The sequence below is a fragment of the Oreochromis aureus genome, linkage group 7, assembly GCF_013358895.1.
Source record: "Oreochromis aureus strain Israel breed Guangdong linkage group 7, ZZ_aureus, whole genome shotgun sequence".
Classification (NCBI taxonomy): Eukaryota; Metazoa; Chordata; class Actinopteri; order Cichliformes; family Cichlidae; genus Oreochromis; species Oreochromis aureus.
Genome location: NC_052948.1, coordinates 8,883,254 through 8,901,631, shown reverse-complemented (window position 1 = coordinate 8,901,631; position 18,378 = coordinate 8,883,254). Strand labels below are relative to the sequence as shown.

Sequence of the window (18,378 nt, the reverse complement as noted above, 5' to 3'; positions counted from 1 at the left end):
GAAAATGATTATTATGTCCTCCGTAGTGATAACATTATAGTTTGGAACTCAAAGCTCTAAAAGAGTAGTTTGCTAACTAGTGGGTGGCATCATGGTGTCTACATGCACTGGTGTGAACGACTCAAACGATTTTGGCAACACAAATATAACTGTTGATGCATATCTTTATTATCATGCTTAACTCTTGTGCATTTTCTCCTTCTGCCTTCCCATGTCCTTCTGTTCTCCCTCCAGCTCCCATCTGCTGCTTATTCCCTTGGTTTTACTGTGGCTTCATCACAGTAAAGACAGCCTTCTTTGAACCCTATAAAGGCAACCAGCATCAGGCTTATTGTAAAACACAATCATAAGGTAAATGTTTATCCCCTCTCTGCCACTCTAAACTCCCCTAATGAGCCTGCTGGAGGGGTTTCACCTCACAGCTCAAATAGAGGCAGAGAAAACAGCACATTCAACTTGGATTAGGACTGCATAGGAGACGCCGCTAAAGTCTAATCGGGAAAACAGTAACGAGCAATAACAAAGTTTTTTTTAAAAAAAAGAAAAGAAAGGAAGAAAGAAAACTAATAAAAAGAAAGTTGGGAAAAAACAAGCAATATAATCACTAAAGTGCCAAACAAGCTCTACAACATAAAGCACTAATGACTGAAGAGTTAAATATGAAGCAGAAGTTCAGGAGCCATTCTTGGGAGAATACATTATGATTGGCTGGGAAGGATGAGCCCTCCGACCCTGCTCTTCCTGCCTGTTCTGACCTGCCCCATTATCCATCAGCGACCCCACTATTATACCTACTGTTGGTACACGGCGCTACGCTGAACCGCACCACCCTGCGCTGCGAGCGAGCCATCACTCTCACCCCTGAACAGCAACACGAGCCCACACGCAGAGAAAGAGAGAGTACAGAGTAATAGTAAGCAGGTAGTTAGAGGTCAGAGGTGCTGCGCAATCGGGACAGCAGTTCCACTCCTGGCAGCCAGAGCGGAACTCTGAGAGGGACCTGGAAGTAGATATGATGACCTTTTGTACAGAGGACCCCAAAATATACCCTCTTATCAAAATGACCTTAACATAGGAGCATGGGAAGGTAAGCACAGCCCATCCATCATCTTAAAGATTAATCCTCCTCTCTATTCTTCTCCTGAATCTATTAATAATGTCGCCAGAGGGGGGAAATTTGCAGCAAAGATTTATTCTGATATTGTGACTTTTATTCATTAGCCTATAACAGGGGGGATTCCTTGAAAAGGAAATATAGAGCGGGCTTAGGGAATGCTAATTCTCTATTCCAGCTCTATTTGAACTATACCAACCCCTATTAACTCAGTCATTAATTTTGCTGACAATCTGCATATGCTACATGCCAATGTACAACCAAAAAAAAAAAGGAAGATTAGCATTTATGGCACATAGGTCACAGCTGTTTATTCTTTAAAAGCAATCCTGGGCAGCGTCCATTTGTTAATTTACTAACATGGATAACTCTGTGGCAGGTGTGAAGCCTTAAAAAAAAAATCAATTTGACAACAAAATCTGGTGCTTGGATCAGAGCTTTTCCTCACTCATTTAGTCAAAGTACTGGATTTCACAGAGTGGAGCAGCACTGACAGCCCCAGGGGCATACTTCAATTAGAGACTTTGGTGAGTTTAAACACTGCAGATCTACTCCCGCTCAAAGGCATTTGTCTCCCTCCCCCTCGCTTTTCCTCTCTCTCCCTCGTTTCCTCCTTCTCTCTTCATATCTACGCTGAGCACTCACTCTCCGTCTTCTTCAAGTCCTGCTCTCTGTAATCAACTCAGTGCTAATGGCTTATTCTTTCTGCTCCAGCACCCACATTTCACTTGTTTATTTTCCCACACTCGTAAATCTGGGGACATGTCACAAGCGCAGCGATATTAGAGCAATAATCTCAGGTAATTATCAGATGCCCTCTCACTTTTTCTCCCTCTCCCTCTCTCCGTTTAACACTCTCTCTACTGCTTTAAAGAGAGACTCTCATTCAGAAGTTTTTTGACTGCTCCTGTGAAATGTGGAAGTGGGTTTGAAGTTTTAAAGCACACTCTTATAAAATAAAAGGCCTCTATTTTTAGCAGAGCGCTAAACAGGTAGGTTATGCAGAAATCTAAATTATAAATCTTATGCTTGACACAATTTGCACTTGTGAAGCCCCAAGTCTCCTATTTGTCTGAGCTTTATAATCTAATCTAAAACATCCAGTTTAATTAACACAAACACTTTTTAAACTATTATGTCACAGAAACAGTAAATTCCACAAATCATAGTGAAAAAGTAACCTATGGTTCCAGACTGGGAGGAGGCATGTATCCGCGGGATACGTGGGACTGTGTCGGGAAGGAAAATGTGTGCCAAATCAAACATGCGGGTCCAGCCACTGAGGCAATCTCTTAAGAATAGGGGAAGAGCCAAAAGAAGTTTTATACTCAAAAAAAAATTTCCATGTTTTAATTTCTCTACATATATTTCAGTGTTGTTATTGTATGAACTCCACAGAAAATGACAACATGTATTATTGAACATAAGCCTTTTAAAGTTGCTGATGCTCCCTGCCACACATTGTGCCAAATTGTACATTTATTAAGTTATTTATATTTTACTATATTTTAGTACTTTTTAAATTTTATTTTAGTATTTGTTCTAGTTATTTCTACTGTTTTATCTACTATTTAGTCGTATTCTGCATATACTGAGACCAAAAAAAATAGTTTCGCTTATATCACGTCAAATGTTTTATGAAAATTAAGCTGAGTCTGAAAATGTAGTGTCAGTGTAACAACAATAGGTTTTTAGGTTTGGGGCCATTTTTGCCACGGACAAACCCTTTTTGGTGTGCTTCAGACTATTTTGATCCCCATCCTGGGAAGCCTGAAATATGAAGTGTACATAGCCAAGATACTGAAGCTGAAATTGTATCCATTGCTGAGGGAGTGCAACTGCGATTTGTGTGTGAATGGGTGAGAATTTGGTTTAAAAATTTGGTAAAAAGTGCTTTAAGTGATTGGTAATGCCAGAAAAGCACTACAGAAATCCCAGTCTATGTATGCTCACTAATACACGAGTGTGGCTCACTGATGTTTAAAAGTTAATTCTGTCTAAACCTCAATATGGAAGTTACTCTAAGTCGGTTTATTGTTGTCGTCTTTTTATAGGATTTGTTTTTGTTTGAGAAAGATGTCGTAACTTAACCACACGTTCTTTCCAGCTTTTAGAGCTCCAAGAAAACAGGGGATTACTTAGACTGTCACTTACCCACTCTTCCTGAATGAGGCTCACCGCCTTGTTGGCACGGGTCAGGTTTCGACAAGCCAGGATCACATGGGCGCCATGAAGAGCAAAAGACCTGGCCGTCTCAAAGCCTGAGATGGGAGACAGACAGACAGGAAGACAGGGAGACATAGACATGAGAAGAAAAAAGTCTGCAGGCGAGCAATGCCTCAAAGATGAGTTTTTTTTTTCTAAAGATAACTTCAGATCCCCATCAATTTTTTCATATACTTTCTTTCATTGAGTAACCCAGTGGTCTAGTGGAGTTAATCATTTCTCTCTGAAGTGATGAAACTGATTGAATTATTGTGGTTCACGACTTCTTCCTCTCGTCTTAGATAAAGTTTTGGATCTGACCGCCAACTCTCAATGAGGTATCGCCGCTCGCATAGAGTCAGAAAAACGGAGGCTGTTGTTAATTACGTTAATAATTATGGCAGTAATTATGAAAACATGGGTCGTAACTGAACTAAACGAGCAATCGAACAGACATGACATTCACACTGAACCTTGGCGTGATATTTCAGGCACATCAAAGGGCCTCTGATAAGGACATTTCTCCCATGAAACGAGGTCCGCCGATATGCGCAGAATTTATCAGTCCAAGACTACTTCATGGCTCCATCCAAATCATGTAGTCACGATAAAACTGACAAAAACTGAAGATAGAGGGAGAGAAGTTCATTTCTAAATTACAAGTCTAAATGGGTCATTTCATCCCGTAGGTTGAATTAATTTATGAGATTAACTTTCTTTCCTTCACCGTATTTTTATTTCCTTTGACATTTACTACCCTTCACGTGTCACAGAAAAGTTCAAGAGCACAGAGTCGTGTCATATTTTTAATCCTACCTCTATATACAAACCTGTGTGTATGTATATGCATATATATACACACACACACACACACACACACACGTGCATATCCACATGCAGTATGAGAGTCCTGACTGACAAAGTGAAAGGCTCAATAACTGATTGTGGCAAAGAGGGTCTGAGTGGCAGAGCAGTAGGCAGAGTGTATCGGGTGGTGGATTAATATAGACTGTAATTAGATTATATGTCTTAATCTGATTTTCATTAAGAGCAAAACTGGGAGGCCTAATTGTGAGGAGAGCATTAAGGACTAATATCTATTAAAACTCAAAATTGGAGTGGGATTGGAAGCCCTTTCTGACAAGTGAAGCATGGAATGAAATTATATGACACCTTATTAGGTGTAATGGAGGGGACTGTGACTGTGAGCGGAGATCATTTCACTCACAGGAAATGGAAATGAAAATAAAAACAGCATGACAGAAAAAACAAGCAGAGTGACTGGCGGGGTAAAAATAGGCTTTGAATCCGAATGAGCGGCGGCGGGCTTTAGAAAACAAATGTTATCGTAACTTCTGAGTGTCACGCAAAGTGTCTGCGCCTTCACTTCGGCATAATCTGAACACTGCTTTTAAAAATAATAAAATCATATGAATGTGTACGAAACGATTTTTATATTTTTTTCCCCACAAACGCAGCTTCATTTAAAGGCGTTTTTTTTCCGGTCTTTATAAATTGGACAAGACTACTGGCTTCTGGTAAACAACAACACCTCACACCGACTGGTTGTGTGTACAAAGCATGAAAGTGAAATTAATCGACACCAGTGTTTTCCATAATGGAGAACAAATTAGAATATGGCAGCGACAACAGCAGCAGCGCCGAAGCCATGTATTTGCAATGACAAATAACAAGGGCTTGACATTAATTGTGAAATAACGAGTGTGGCGTTGCTGTAACAGAGACTCCCCGCCCTCTTGCCCGTGTTACCGGTGGAGAGGGCCGCGACGAAATTAGTTCCTGGTCAGGTGTACAACAAAGGGAGCCTGTTTCAGCATTGTATGCTGATGGCGGAACATGACAAGAGGTCAGACAGGGGTTTCTTTTGCGCTGGTGGATCGACAAACGCCATAAGCTGTTTTACAGCGCACGGGAGGCCCGCTTGGATGTGATGCTCACCCAGATTTTTCTGTCTAAACAGACGTAGTAGCTGCAGAGGTTTACGGAGAAGAGTCTGTGTATGGGGGGAAGTTTCTTTGAATGTGTGTATGTTCAATCTCAAGCTTTATAAAGTAGCAAGAATGCACTACATGCCTCAGCTATTGTTGAAAATGTGTTTTACTGTAATGTATAAAATGCATAAAAATGTGTAAAATGTCCATTAAGCTGTGAATGCTCTTCATGGTACATTAGGATCCTGGCCCTACTGATATCCCCCAATAATGAGTGTGATTTAGTGATTTCACGCTTTGTTTGTCCTCCCTGGCCCACTGCCCCTCTCTGGATCCCCCTCGTACACAGGTGTATTGGCTCAATGTAATGAGATCATTACCAGCCTCGTCAGTAAACGTGTTTATTTGGCAAACGGAGCCGCCTGCTCCTTCCCTCTCTTGATCTGCATCCAAAGAGGCATTTAACTAAAATAAGCTCTGCAGTACAATTGGGCAAACAGAAGTCGGTTCAGATCATTACAAGACCTGTGGGTAAACATGTCGGGTTCCCACAATCCCCTTTTCCAGAGCTGAATTTGTGCTCGAAAGAACTCGAGAGAAAAAAACATGATTATGAACAGAGTGCATATCGCCCAACCTCAATGAGTTACAAGGTGTTTTTAACTGACAGTGCATTTGGACTATTTATGAGGCAATTAATAAACATAAGTATGGTTTTTATTATTATGTTTATTGCTGTTTATTTCTGTCTTCTGTTTGATTTATTTTAGTTGGTAAAGAGTTTAGAAATTTGTAGATTTATTAACAACTTGCCACAATCACCTCCATGTGACCCGACACTGCACTGTTACATGGCTTTATCCCACGTGCCCATCTCATCCCAGTTACTATACATATTATATAAGTGAGCAGACAGTGTTACAGATACATGCAGTATGTTTCTAAAAATATAGTTAATAAGCACCATCTTTTTCACTTTTCAACATAACTGTGATATACATAAACAGATATTCATTTTCTATATTTTATACATTTTATTCTATTTTCCACAGTGAGGTGAATTGCTCAGTAAAAAAAAAAAAGAAGTAGTATTTGATAAACAACAGAAAAATTATTTGACTGTCAACTAATTATTTGAGCTCTAGTCCAAATATTAGTCCAAAACGAGTCTTTCATATATGCATGTGTATCTATGAATGCAAAGAGTGGCCAGATTTGAGAGACATCTTCAAACTCCTGACCATCTCTGATGTGATGAGTGCACCTGTTCCTGTGGCTGCTGCGTATTTCTTGCCCAAGAAGTGAAGAAGGGGACAACTCCCCCGCTCTTTCTGACTTTTAAGATCCCCTCTAATTCCCCTCCATTAGTCCAAGAGGAGGGAGATGTCACCCCAAAAGTGGAATGTATGGTTAGTAATTACAGCCCAAGGTTGAGCTGTTCCAGGTGAGAGCACTGGAGTGGTTCTATTACCCCTCCCTATCCCCTCCTGCCTCCCCCACCACCCCCACTACCACCTCACCAGCCATGCAGCCCTATCTAGCGCCCGCCTACCCACCCACCAACCCCCCCTTTTCTTTCTCTGACCCTCTGTGTCAACCTCCAACTCCCAACACAATCTTTCATCATGGCCTCACAACACACTGGACACCCCTGGTCCTCCAGCAGTCAGCCTCACAGAGAGAGGAAGGAGGACAGTACAGCTGATAAACACATAGCGCACCAAATCACAAACGTGTACAATGATAAACACAAACCCCAGAGGCCTGCTCATGCACACATAGCTGCTGAGCATTAGGGCTATTTTCATCACTGTCATCAAAATCCCCCCCATTCCCCGTCATGTAACTTTCATCCCCCTCATCATGTGCAGACTGTAAACTCGATAGGTCTATAAACTACTTGACTACACACAATAACCCAATGCCCCTTCATTTTATTTTACCTACAGCCTTTAAGCACATATATGTATTCCATCCTCTCTTTCTCTAACCACTTCAGTTCCATTATATTAGAGCTGTAATCATTATTGAACCCTGCTAGCCTCCAGCATTATACTCTCTGCACGTTACACCAGTTTGGGTCTGCATAGCAAATTTCATCTAAGGTTAATAAAGTTGAATAATTTGACTAACCAACCGGAACTGGTTCTTATTACGTAGCCAATAAACACATTCATCAGTGAGAACATGAAATGCCCGATGAAAAAAAGATAAAATAAAACTTCCCTTCGGTTTCCTCGGCGGTTCAGTTCACAAGTTGATACGGAGAAGGCAGAGCAGGACACTGGCCGGCCATTCACCCGGTGGACACACACACACACACACACAATAAAGACTTAATATAAACACAGATGCACTCTGGATGTCATCTAAACCACACGTAGTCCCTGAGAGATGCTCATAGACACAAACACACACACACACACACACACACACACACACACACACACACACACACAGACGCCACACGCCATCCTCACCAGGAACATCTTTTTATCCATCTAATTCCTCCCACTATGAATAATGCATTTCCCTCCTTACTGAGGCTCGGGTTTAACGCATCGCTGCACGGGTCTTTAAGGAGGTCCTTATTCATAAACAGTAGTGCAGTAAATACCAGAGCTTTGCAGCCAATTTAATGGCAGTTATGCTTAACAAATCTGCCTCAATCTAATGATCAGCCACAAAGCTAGGCTATGGGTTTAATCTGCACACAGAGGCTCCCGCAGCTCTGCGATTCACTGAATATGCTTAGGGATCTCTCCATCCAGAGAGAGGAGAGCACCAGCCTGACACTTAATCCTCACAACACAACACTGGGATCAACACAACTATGGAACATTGTTAGTCTTTCATGAATAAGAATAACATTGAAAGTCCTAAAACACTGCAGAGACAATGCATAGAGAGACTAAAACATTATGAAGCGCTCCTTTCTAAATCCTTGCTATTCCCCGTCTGGACATCCTAAGTCTTTTCTGCTTCTTATTCCTACATTGACCCTACACCTTAACAAGAAGACCATGTGGAATTCAGTGCATGCATTTAGACTGAGTAAAGCTTTGCAACTGTATGCACTGCTCAACAGCAAGACTCTCCATAGAAGGTGCAAAAAGTTCAGGTATGAAACACGTCAACACTGAAAAGCAGAATAAATAAAAATTTGTTTCAAACTCACAATTTGACATACTGAATAAAAAATAATAATCTGTGAGAACTTTTTGAGAAATAAAGAGATCTGCATAAGTAAAAACCACACTTGAACAAGTGTTTTCTTTCTTTTGTGCACCAGACATGCTGAACTGGACTAATTTAAAAATAGCAGGACCGTTTTAGTTGAGTAAGATGGGAGGTGGATATGTTATTTCTGACCACTATTAAACATATGTCAACAAGTCACCTGAGAGACTGATGACCTTCCCCAGGTGTTTGGACACATAAATGTCCATAAAAACAGTTCCCTAAGGAGCTGTCACTGGGTAAATAAGACCACATGTCCTGAGAGGGAAAATAGAAATACATTTTTGTGCAATGTTGTGCAGTTTTATATTTAAAAAGCAAGTATCCTCATTCTGAACCCAGTGGGGGCTAGAGACATCAGGACAATGGCCCTTTAAGGACAACTGTTCCATGGACCCCTGGCCAGTAAATAACCTGAGAGTTAGTTGATAGGGGCGAATTAGAGCCAGAGCAGTACTGTGTAATGGGGATGGATAGGAGGCTCAGGCTTGGGTCAAAGCCGCTTAGGAATCAATGCAGAGGTACAGGTGTACCACCACAGGTCTATACGAGTAAGAAAACCTTTAAAAAGAAGGAAGAGGGAGGGGGAAGGAGACGAGCAGAAGGGGGGAAACAAACTACGATCATTCATTTCCATTATCACAATTAAAAATTGCCATTCGGGTTGGTACTGGTTTTTAATTTACAAAAGAAAGCAGAGAGGGGAAGACTAATGTTGTAAAGCGAGCGCAGTGATCACACTGGCAAGACAAACTGCATCACTGTCTCGCCTCCCAGCACTATTGCAGTGGAGCTTGAAGACTGGTCACAAAAACAGGAGGCGTTAATATTTCATGCATAAATAATGTTATATATGTGGTTTTCATGTTTATGTGCATTTGAAACTAAATTAAAATACTTTAATGTAAATTTTTGGAATTAATTAATATCCTACCATTACTAATAAAAATGTCACATTTCCTGTGGAGGAAATAAGCACTACAGGAATTGGAAATAGCCTTGACACTTGGATTAAAACACTACTGATGCCATTAAAATGCTAAGTGGGTCCAACCAATTGGCATAACCACATTTCACTAAAGGAATGTCAAAGGAGTACATGAGAAGTAGCAATTACTATTAGAATACTGTTAATTAAAGCTGCTGCATATTTAATATGAGCAAAACAAAGGTTATGTTAATATGGGTTCTAATAAGTATTCATGCACTATATAGTGTCTGTGTATTACCACTACTTGATGCAGTCTTTTGTGAAAAACTGCATTTTTTCCAGCATTTTTTTACTATATATATTACAACAAATGTTAAATGAGGATTATCTTTTTCATTATAGTTTTTTTTTAATTAAGGCAAAAAATAAGTATGTGTAAAACAGCTAATATGATAACATTTTTAAATATCAATAGCAGGCACATCACAGACCTCCTGTGCCCTCTTGTGGAGAAAGCTATTAGTAATATTCTCCATTCATCCTATACAATTATCGCTCAGGCCAAATATCGGATGTATTTAAGAACTAATCCTCTAATTTAGTACACAAATAAAGGCCCCATGAAGGTGACGAGTCTACACAAGTAAAAGCAATACATTTGAATGAGAGGCTTATGCACTTTTAACCTCTGATGCCTACAGTCGTTCTGCAGCCATAAATGTTCACATTTTCTTTATTTTGATAATTATCCTTTAGTATCTGAGTCATGCTACACTTTGTTCTGCTAACCATAGCCATTCCCATTTTACTTTTGCCATTTTTTCAGTTCATTACACTTATTATGGGTACAGATTTACTGCATTTCACATGTTCATGTGGATTTCATACTGAAATTATTACTTTTTTAACTACACATAGACGTAATCCTAAATCAAAACATTTAAAAAAAATATTTCTTGAAAATAATGTTCTGGTGGATGACAGTTATATTTTAATTGATGTTTGTTGTGAGTCTTTTGATTCCGAGACAAAGAAAAAAAAACATAGGTGGAACAGATCGAAGTTTAGTGACGGTCACAGGTTTAATGAAAATACAGTCATCAGAGGTCATTTGATACAAGTCAATTATTATTATTATTATTATCATTAAGTGCTGAAACTGCCTATTGATCAGCTAACGGATGGTAGTGTCTATTGTGTGTGGCAAGAATCTGAACCTCTCGAGACCTGAGCTCTTTTTAATTTCTCCTAAATTTGGAGAATAAAAAAATTATACTTACTGGACCCAGTAAGCATAAAACCTAAGCATCATCTTTGAACAGAAACTCTTCTTTTAATTAAGAAAATAACTGTATGTCCTCATATGGGTGCAATGGGTTTATATTACAGAGAAACACAATAAAGTCGCCATTGTTTAAAAAAGTATAAAACACTTTTTAAGTATAAAGTGCAGTGTCCACATGAGGACGCAGAGGCCCGGGAGACTAAACAATAAATCATTTTCATTTGTGTTACTTTTTAAAAACTGTGTTCTCTTAATGTGTGTAGAGATAAAAGACAGAAGAACATCAGGGTCAGGCAGGCATTTAAGTTCACAAGCTTCTTCCCTCAGTGAAGGTCCCCAGGCTGCTGTAAATCTATGTAATACAGTGCTGCCTTGCTACATCTCATATCACACACGTACACAGACACACAGAGACACACACTCCCACACACAGTGCAATTACATTGCAGGGACTTTCGTTGGGACAAAGAATTTGAATATAAAGACAATTAACGATTTTATGTTTATTTGATTTTCCTCATGCTGTCATTATCTATCTCGAACAAAGAAGCGAGTCTGAACAAATGGCCAGGACTTGTGCTAATTTAAACTAAAGGAAAGAGGAAATAAATTTGTTTCCAGACCATTATATAGTGAGCCATGCATTTGCTGGGTACAAATGGACACCATTCATTACAGTTAACAATGACATCCAATTCAGCCCTGCTAATGAACTTCAATACAGTCATGTTCGGTATTAAGGAGTGATTTGTTGAGTCTAAGTGTATCATTTTGGAGGCTAATGTTGATGAATGCCCCGTTGTGAAGAGATGGGGACATACCATGGGTAGAGAGAGTCTTGGCAAGCACCCTTCTGTTATAGCGTAATACCATATCACCACCTAGTGGTGTCATCACAGAAACACACATTACTGCAGAGTGATGGTTTCAACTTTTCAGAACGTTAGTCAGACAAAAGAAAAAGATAAATAAACATTAAGCTCACCAATGCCCGCATTGCCTCCAGTAATGAGGACAACCTTGTCAGAGAGGTCACGACCCTGCAGGATCTCTAGAGCGGCAGTGTTTCCATCGTACCGCTTCGGCTTCACCACCACGTCCTCCACTGTAAATGCGTGACGTGGATCAAAATATGTGCTCCGCTTGTTAATGTGACTGAAAATGACAGAGGAAAGCAGGAATGAAAGCAGCAATGTAGTTTTATTGCAGTCAAACATTTCCACAAACATGAGGAGTTTAATCATAAGTCTTCTTACTCAATGTAAATTATCTGTCCTTTTTCATCAGTTTCCTGCTCCCAACCATATGGTAAGTCTGTAGGAAAAGACAGACATATATTATTCTTTAATAGAAAAAGTTTGTTAAAAAAAAAGTGTATATACATTTCAAGCCAAAACTGAATTCTATGTCCTGTTTTATTAATTTTTTAACTGACTGGTTAGCTACTGGCCATTGCATAAAAGTATTGTGGTTGACAATACTCCAAATAACCAAGTCCAAGTTAGAGAAATATCAAATAATCTCAGCTTTGCATACATGTGAACAACTCTCCAGCAAACTGAAAAACACAAGTGAATAAAGCAAACCTCCAGCACAACGTTTCTTCTTTCCTGTCTTGGGGTGTTCCCACTGTGTCTTCATCTCATCATGACTGTTGGCACAAACATAGAGATCAAAAAAAAAACTTTTTACACTCATCATGGGCATGAATGTCATGGCAATTTTGGCCTTTTAATGATGTCTTTGAACTGTTCTTTTTCCGGGGTGGACTAATTATACAGGATGCATCTTTAATGCCTTTTTATATACAGGATGTATCATCACTTTGCCAAAGTCTGGAAATAGACCCAAACTGTTACCCTCAGTGACATAAAATTTGTTAGGATAATCAGGACCAACCCAGGAACCACCAAGACTAAAGCATGCCATGTACTGGAACCTGCTGGTACACCAGCATCATTGTCCACAGTGAAGTGAGTTTTACATCGCCGTGGCCTGAGAGGGTGCAAACCAAGAAAGAAGCCACTGCTCCAAAATCGACAAGCCAAATGCCTTCTGGATAAAAGAGACAAAGATTGAGCGTTTTGATCACAATCACCAGAGGTATATTCTGCGCAGTAAATGTGATGCTTTTAAACCTGAGAGCACTGTACCAGCTGTCATGCATGGTAGTGGTAGTATCATGTTCTGGGGCAGTTTTTTTGCCAATGGTGCTGGTACAGAGGTTGGATAAACTCATCAGGAAGGCCAGCTCTGCTCTGGGATGCACCCTGGACCCAGTGCAGGTGGTGGGAGACAGGACTCTGGCCAAAATAACATATCTGATGGACAGAGTCTCCCACCCCATGCATGTAAATGTTGCTGAACTGCAGAGCTTCTTCAGTGACAGACTGCTGCATCCTAGATGCATGAAGGAGCATTTCCGCAGGTCCTTCCTCCCTGCAGCTGTCAGATTGTACAAACAAAACTGCTCCCAACAAACATAGAACATCAGCGCTGTAACTTGCACTATTTTATCAACCGATTCACACTACAACCTGGGTTTGCCTCTTATCTGTATTTCATTTTATTTAATTTTAATAACTGTACAGTACTCTGTTTTTGGTAACCATTGTCCTTGATGTAAATATGTAAAAAAAATTGTGTATGTTTCTGTTCCGTCTCCTGTTTGTTTGTATATGTGTTTTTCTTGCTGCTGTTACAACAAAATTTCCCCTTGTGGGACAATTAAAGGATTATTCTATTCTATTCTACACTGCACAAAATGGACTGAATAATGAAGAAATACTACATACAAATTTTTCAACTTCATGTCAAACCAGCCGTTGCTCCAAAACACATCAAAACGCTTTTTTAAACAGATAAAGCAAGCTAACATTAAGGCTCTAGAATGACATTCCCAAAGCCCCAAAGCCTGACCTCTAATCTATTTAAAATTTGTAGACTATGTTTAAAAGCCAGGTCTGTGCTAGGAACCCAACCAATTTAAATGAACTCTACCAATTCTCCCAAGAAGAGTGATCAAGTATCCAGACAGGAGCTTGTTGACAGCTACTAAAAGCATGTCATTGAGCTGTTACTTGCTAAGTTTTATATATTGTACATATTTGAGCCTGGAAGTAGATTTTTAACCTTGTGTGGATTTGAGAAAATCCTAAATAAATTCAAACAGTTCAAAGAAATCAGTAAATGCCCCACATTGACTCCATGACTCCTCATGTCTAAGATGAGTAGATATTCTGGTCGATATTGTCATGATAGCATCACAGCATCACACACTTGCTACAGATTTTTCAGCTGCACATCCAAAAGGTACATTTCTAACGCATTATCCCATTACTGAGGAGGGTTGTGACTTTATATTTCAGCGTAAGTGTACAGCATGACAGCTAGTGGATAGTGACACTACGGCAGGATAGGTCGAGATGACAAACTCACAGACTTATCAAAGACTAACAACAATTAGCACAAACCCTACAGTGAAATGAGGACGGCACACTTTATAACATAGACTTTACATTTCAGTTGGCAGAGGTTTTTAACAAGTGTAGCTAGCAGGCTGTGTTAGCCAGATGCTAATAGAAATGGCATGGCCCTGATGTCAGTAGGTGTTAGGACTGAACTCATACACAGACATGCTTGCTGATAGCGTTAATAGTGAGATCTCACTTACTTTGCATAGTAGACCCAACCATCTTTAGTAGATCTCTCCTCCCATCCAGGTGGTAACTCATCCTCACTATCTGTATCGTCCATACCTGCGTACTTCAGAGCTGCCATAGCTTCCAGTGAATGATGAAAATCAGAGAGAAATATCTGCTCTGGAGAATGAATGCAGATGTCAGAGAGAGCAGAAACACGGACACGGCGATCCTCCAGCACTTCCGCAACAACACGATGACGACTGCCGAACTGCATTTTGGGACATTGAGGCGGCAGACCATATGCTTAAGGATCCGGCTTTTTGTGATTCAAATCGTGCTTCTGTTATGGCACGGAAGCTTGTTTCCGCCACCGAAAAAAAGATGGCAGCCAGAGCGAAGTCGAAATTTCGAGTTACTGTCTCAAGTTTAATTTCGTCGTTTTTTTTCCATAAGCTTAAAGGCTTTATGTTAAAGAACACTGGCTGGGTTTTCTCTCAGCCTTTGATCTGGGTATATAAATTGTAAGGCTAAAGTAGGAGAATAATGTGGGGAGATGTTGGAAGTGGGCAAATAGAGCTGTTGATTTATGTAATCAGATAAGTCAGGCCCACTGACAAAGAAACAGCTAAAGTTTTCTGATTTTTTTTTTTTTAATCTCCTCCCAACCCTTTTATTCTCCACTAATTAATCACCTTTCCTGTCATAACTACGCTTTTGTACACATTTCAGACATCTATCAACCAAAGAGGTCACCATGCAGTTGGGCACGTTTTACCAGTATTTTTTACCAGTATTACCTTTTCTGTCTATTGTAATAGAAACGTACCCTACAGACTATCCAAGAGGGCCAGAGGAAATCTGAACAGATGACAGCGCTAAACCTATTGGGGACAAAGGTAGCATTAAACCACCTCATTAACTAGTCAACAAAGTGGAATGACAACAACTAACAAAAGCGAATTAGTTAGAGCTATACTGCCTCTAAATGTTCACACATTTAAATAAAAAATAGATGTAAAAATGTTTCAGATATAGCTAAATATGTTCTGTGTTTTGTTTTGTTTTTTTCCATGCCTTGAAATTCGACAACTGCCAATGTGACCTAACCAGCACAGCTGTTCCCCATCAGCTCAGTGGCTCTTTTGTATGCAAAATCTGTGCCCGTCTCTTGCTTCTCTTGTTCCTGCCACTTGACCTGCCTGTTGTGTCTGTTAACCAGTTTGTGCACTTGTTACATGTGTCTTTTCTGTCTGCAGAGTCTATGTTTTCCACAGAATGGCTGCAAAATTTCTGTGGAATAGCACACCGTTGATAAATATAACAGATTATAAAAATGTAAAACAGCACAATAATCACATAATTTTGTTTCATAAAGGATGATCCAGTACATCTTATAAAAGGAGATAAAGAAAAGGAAACACTAAAACACCTTGCCTTTGTTTTAAATGGCCACCACTTAGACATTTCCATGTCATTTCATGTGGAAACAAAAGCAAAAAAGTAGAAAATAAAAGAAACCTAAAACATCTGCAAGTTGGCCTTTGTGCACTGGATGATTTCATAGTGGCACAGCCTTGAGCCCTAAAGGATTTAGCAGGACTGTGCCTCAAAGTCTGTGGATATGGAGACAGGGATTAGGCTGTATAGACTCAGAACAAGGTGTTTAATCCCTGTTGCAAGTTTCAATATGTTTTGGTCAAGCTCTGGTGCCACACCAACAACAACACCAAGAGCAACAATTAGGATTTATAAGGAGCTATTGGCAGGGAAAGAGAGATTTTGTATGCCCGTTGCCTGAAATGCTGCAGTTTGGAAGGAGGCCCGTGTTGCCCTAGCCCAGACTGCACCAGCCAAAGAATGTCCTGCAAACAGTTCCAGGCACCCAGCCTCTAACCAAGATTCAGGTCAGAAAATGTGGTTGTTCTCTGATAATATCTAGATGAAATTTCCCAGGACCATTTGAAGAGGCCATCACCCATCTTTCAGTGTTTCCCAGTTAAAACGTAGATCTTGTAGTGCACTGTTCCCTGTTTCCAAACCCTTCCACCTGATTGTTTCATAATTTGCCCTCATTGTCCAATGTCGGATGTGCACTGCCATGGTCACTACTCAGTGGAGGGGGTAGTGACCATGGCCAACTTTGCTTTGTTCATAGGGATTTTTCATAAAATTCATCTGCCAGCCAGTCATTGCCATCTTTAGCATCATTCTCTAATATGTTTCCTCGTACGTGGCAGCTCTATATTCAAAATCGTTTGTCCGACAAATCCACACAGCCACACTCCCATCTGTATACTCTCTGCTCCACTCAGCCACTTGGTTAATTACTCCTCATTGCTTTCCACCTTCCACCTTCCACCTCCCAGAGAACTCCTACTCCCTCTCACACCTACCCCACTCCATCCTCCTCCTTAAAAAACAAACAAACAAAAACTTCATGAAACCTTTCTCTTGAACAGATTCTGTGCTCTCCATTCAAAAATAAGTTATTTAGTCTTCTTCTTTCGATTGCTTCATTTGAAGGTCACCACAGCATATCATCTGCCTCCATCTAACCCTATCCTTGGTATTCTCCTCTTTCACTCTCCTCTATCTGTCAACCCCTTGCATGTCCTCCTTCACTAGATTCATGAATCTGTGTGGTTTTCTGGTTTTCCTCCTGCCTTGCCTACTCCAACATAGCCCCTATCCCTCCTCTGTGCATCCCAAACCACGTCAGCCTTGATTCTCTAGCTTTGTCTCCAAACTGCTCCACCTGAGCTGTCCCTCTGATGTACTCACTTCTAATTTTGTCCATTCTAGTCAGTGAAGACCTTAACGTCTTAAGCTCTGTCACCTCCAGCTCAGGCGTGTATCTTTTTGTCAGTGCCACTGTCCCCAAACCATACACCATGGTAGGTGTCAATACCATCTTGTAAACTGTCCCTTTAAGTCTTTCTACTATTTTCTGTCACAAATCACCCCTGATAATCATCTTCACTGACATCACCCTGCTTGCACCCTTATGTTCGCCATGCTTGTGTGCTGTTCATTGCTTTGGATGGTTTACTTCAGATATTGAACAAAGGTTGCATGATGCAAGAAAAAGAACTTGTATATTCCTTATAATGACCTAGTTTTAAGTTTGTTTTAGCTAGCTTTTATAATAAGGTACTGTCAATAATAATAATTATTAGCTTTTTTTTTAACAGTATTTAGTTAGGATTGGGGGAGGCAATATCAATATTGATTTTGACTACTGAGTTTCACAATATAAATGTTACTGTATTGTAAAATCAATATTGTGATACTTTGCTTGGTGATACAGTATCAATACAGGGACAATAAATATTGATACTGATATGATGCAACCTCACTGCATCTACAAAAAAAATCTATCAATAAATGAAAAAACAGTGGCTGACTGGTTATGTATTGAATTTTTTCACGTTCTGCGACTTCTTGGAACATGTGGTGACTAGATGGTTGCCCAAAGCTCGAGGGTACTCACAACCCCTTATGATTCCAACGAGGCAACCTTTCTGCAAACACTCTCAGTCTGACTAGGACTGACTGCAATCACTCTCAGAGAGATGTCAAATAATTACTATCAATAACAACAGACCGATGTGCTAACGTGTTGCCATCAGTCTGAATGAGCCTTTGTAAAATAATGTCAGACTGACCTGTCTTCATCTTACAGTGTTAGTATGCTGGAAAGGTGATAAACTGCAACATGTATTATTGCAATACTCAGGACATCACAGAATGTTAAAAATATCAATATTATCATACTGTGAATCAAGTATTGTGATGTGGAATCACGGGATGTCTGGTGATTCCCACCTTTAATAGTTATACATAAATAAGAGATAAAATGTTTGCATAGTTTTCAATTTGTTATAAACACCATCCAAAAAAACTATAACAAGATACTCTTACTTTTACGGTGTAAGTGAAATCAGGATAAATCTATCTAGGTCACACGAGCTGGTTCTACCTGATGCCATTTATCCTAAAATAAGAAC

The 18,378-nt window shown here is 39.9% G+C and overlaps 1 protein-coding gene across 2 annotated transcripts in view; it reads right to left on the bottom strand.

The window, feature by feature from the left end:
• wwox (WW domain containing oxidoreductase) overlaps positions 1 to 18,366 on the bottom strand; it is a 134,395-nt gene extending 116,029 nt beyond the window's left edge. The window contains exons 1-6 of one of the 2 annotated variants that reach the window (XM_031737213.2): positions 18,351 to 18,366; positions 14,401 to 14,548; positions 12,314 to 12,378; positions 11,984 to 12,041; positions 11,713 to 11,882; positions 3,269 to 3,375 (exon numbers count right to left, since the gene is read on the bottom strand). In XM_031737213.2, coding sequence (XP_031593073.2) covers positions 3,269 to 3,375; positions 11,713 to 11,882; positions 11,984 to 12,041; positions 12,314 to 12,378; positions 14,401 to 14,548; positions 18,351 to 18,360 — 558 coding nt within the window. In that variant the 5' untranslated portion in view covers positions 18,361 to 18,366. Of the gene's footprint in view, positions 1 to 3,268; positions 3,376 to 11,712; positions 11,883 to 11,983; positions 12,042 to 12,313; positions 12,379 to 14,400; positions 14,641 to 18,350 lie in introns of those variants that run through there. The other variant, XM_039615091.1, reaches the window with a different exon arrangement.
• Between the last annotated feature and the right edge of the window lie 12 nt (positions 18,367 to 18,378).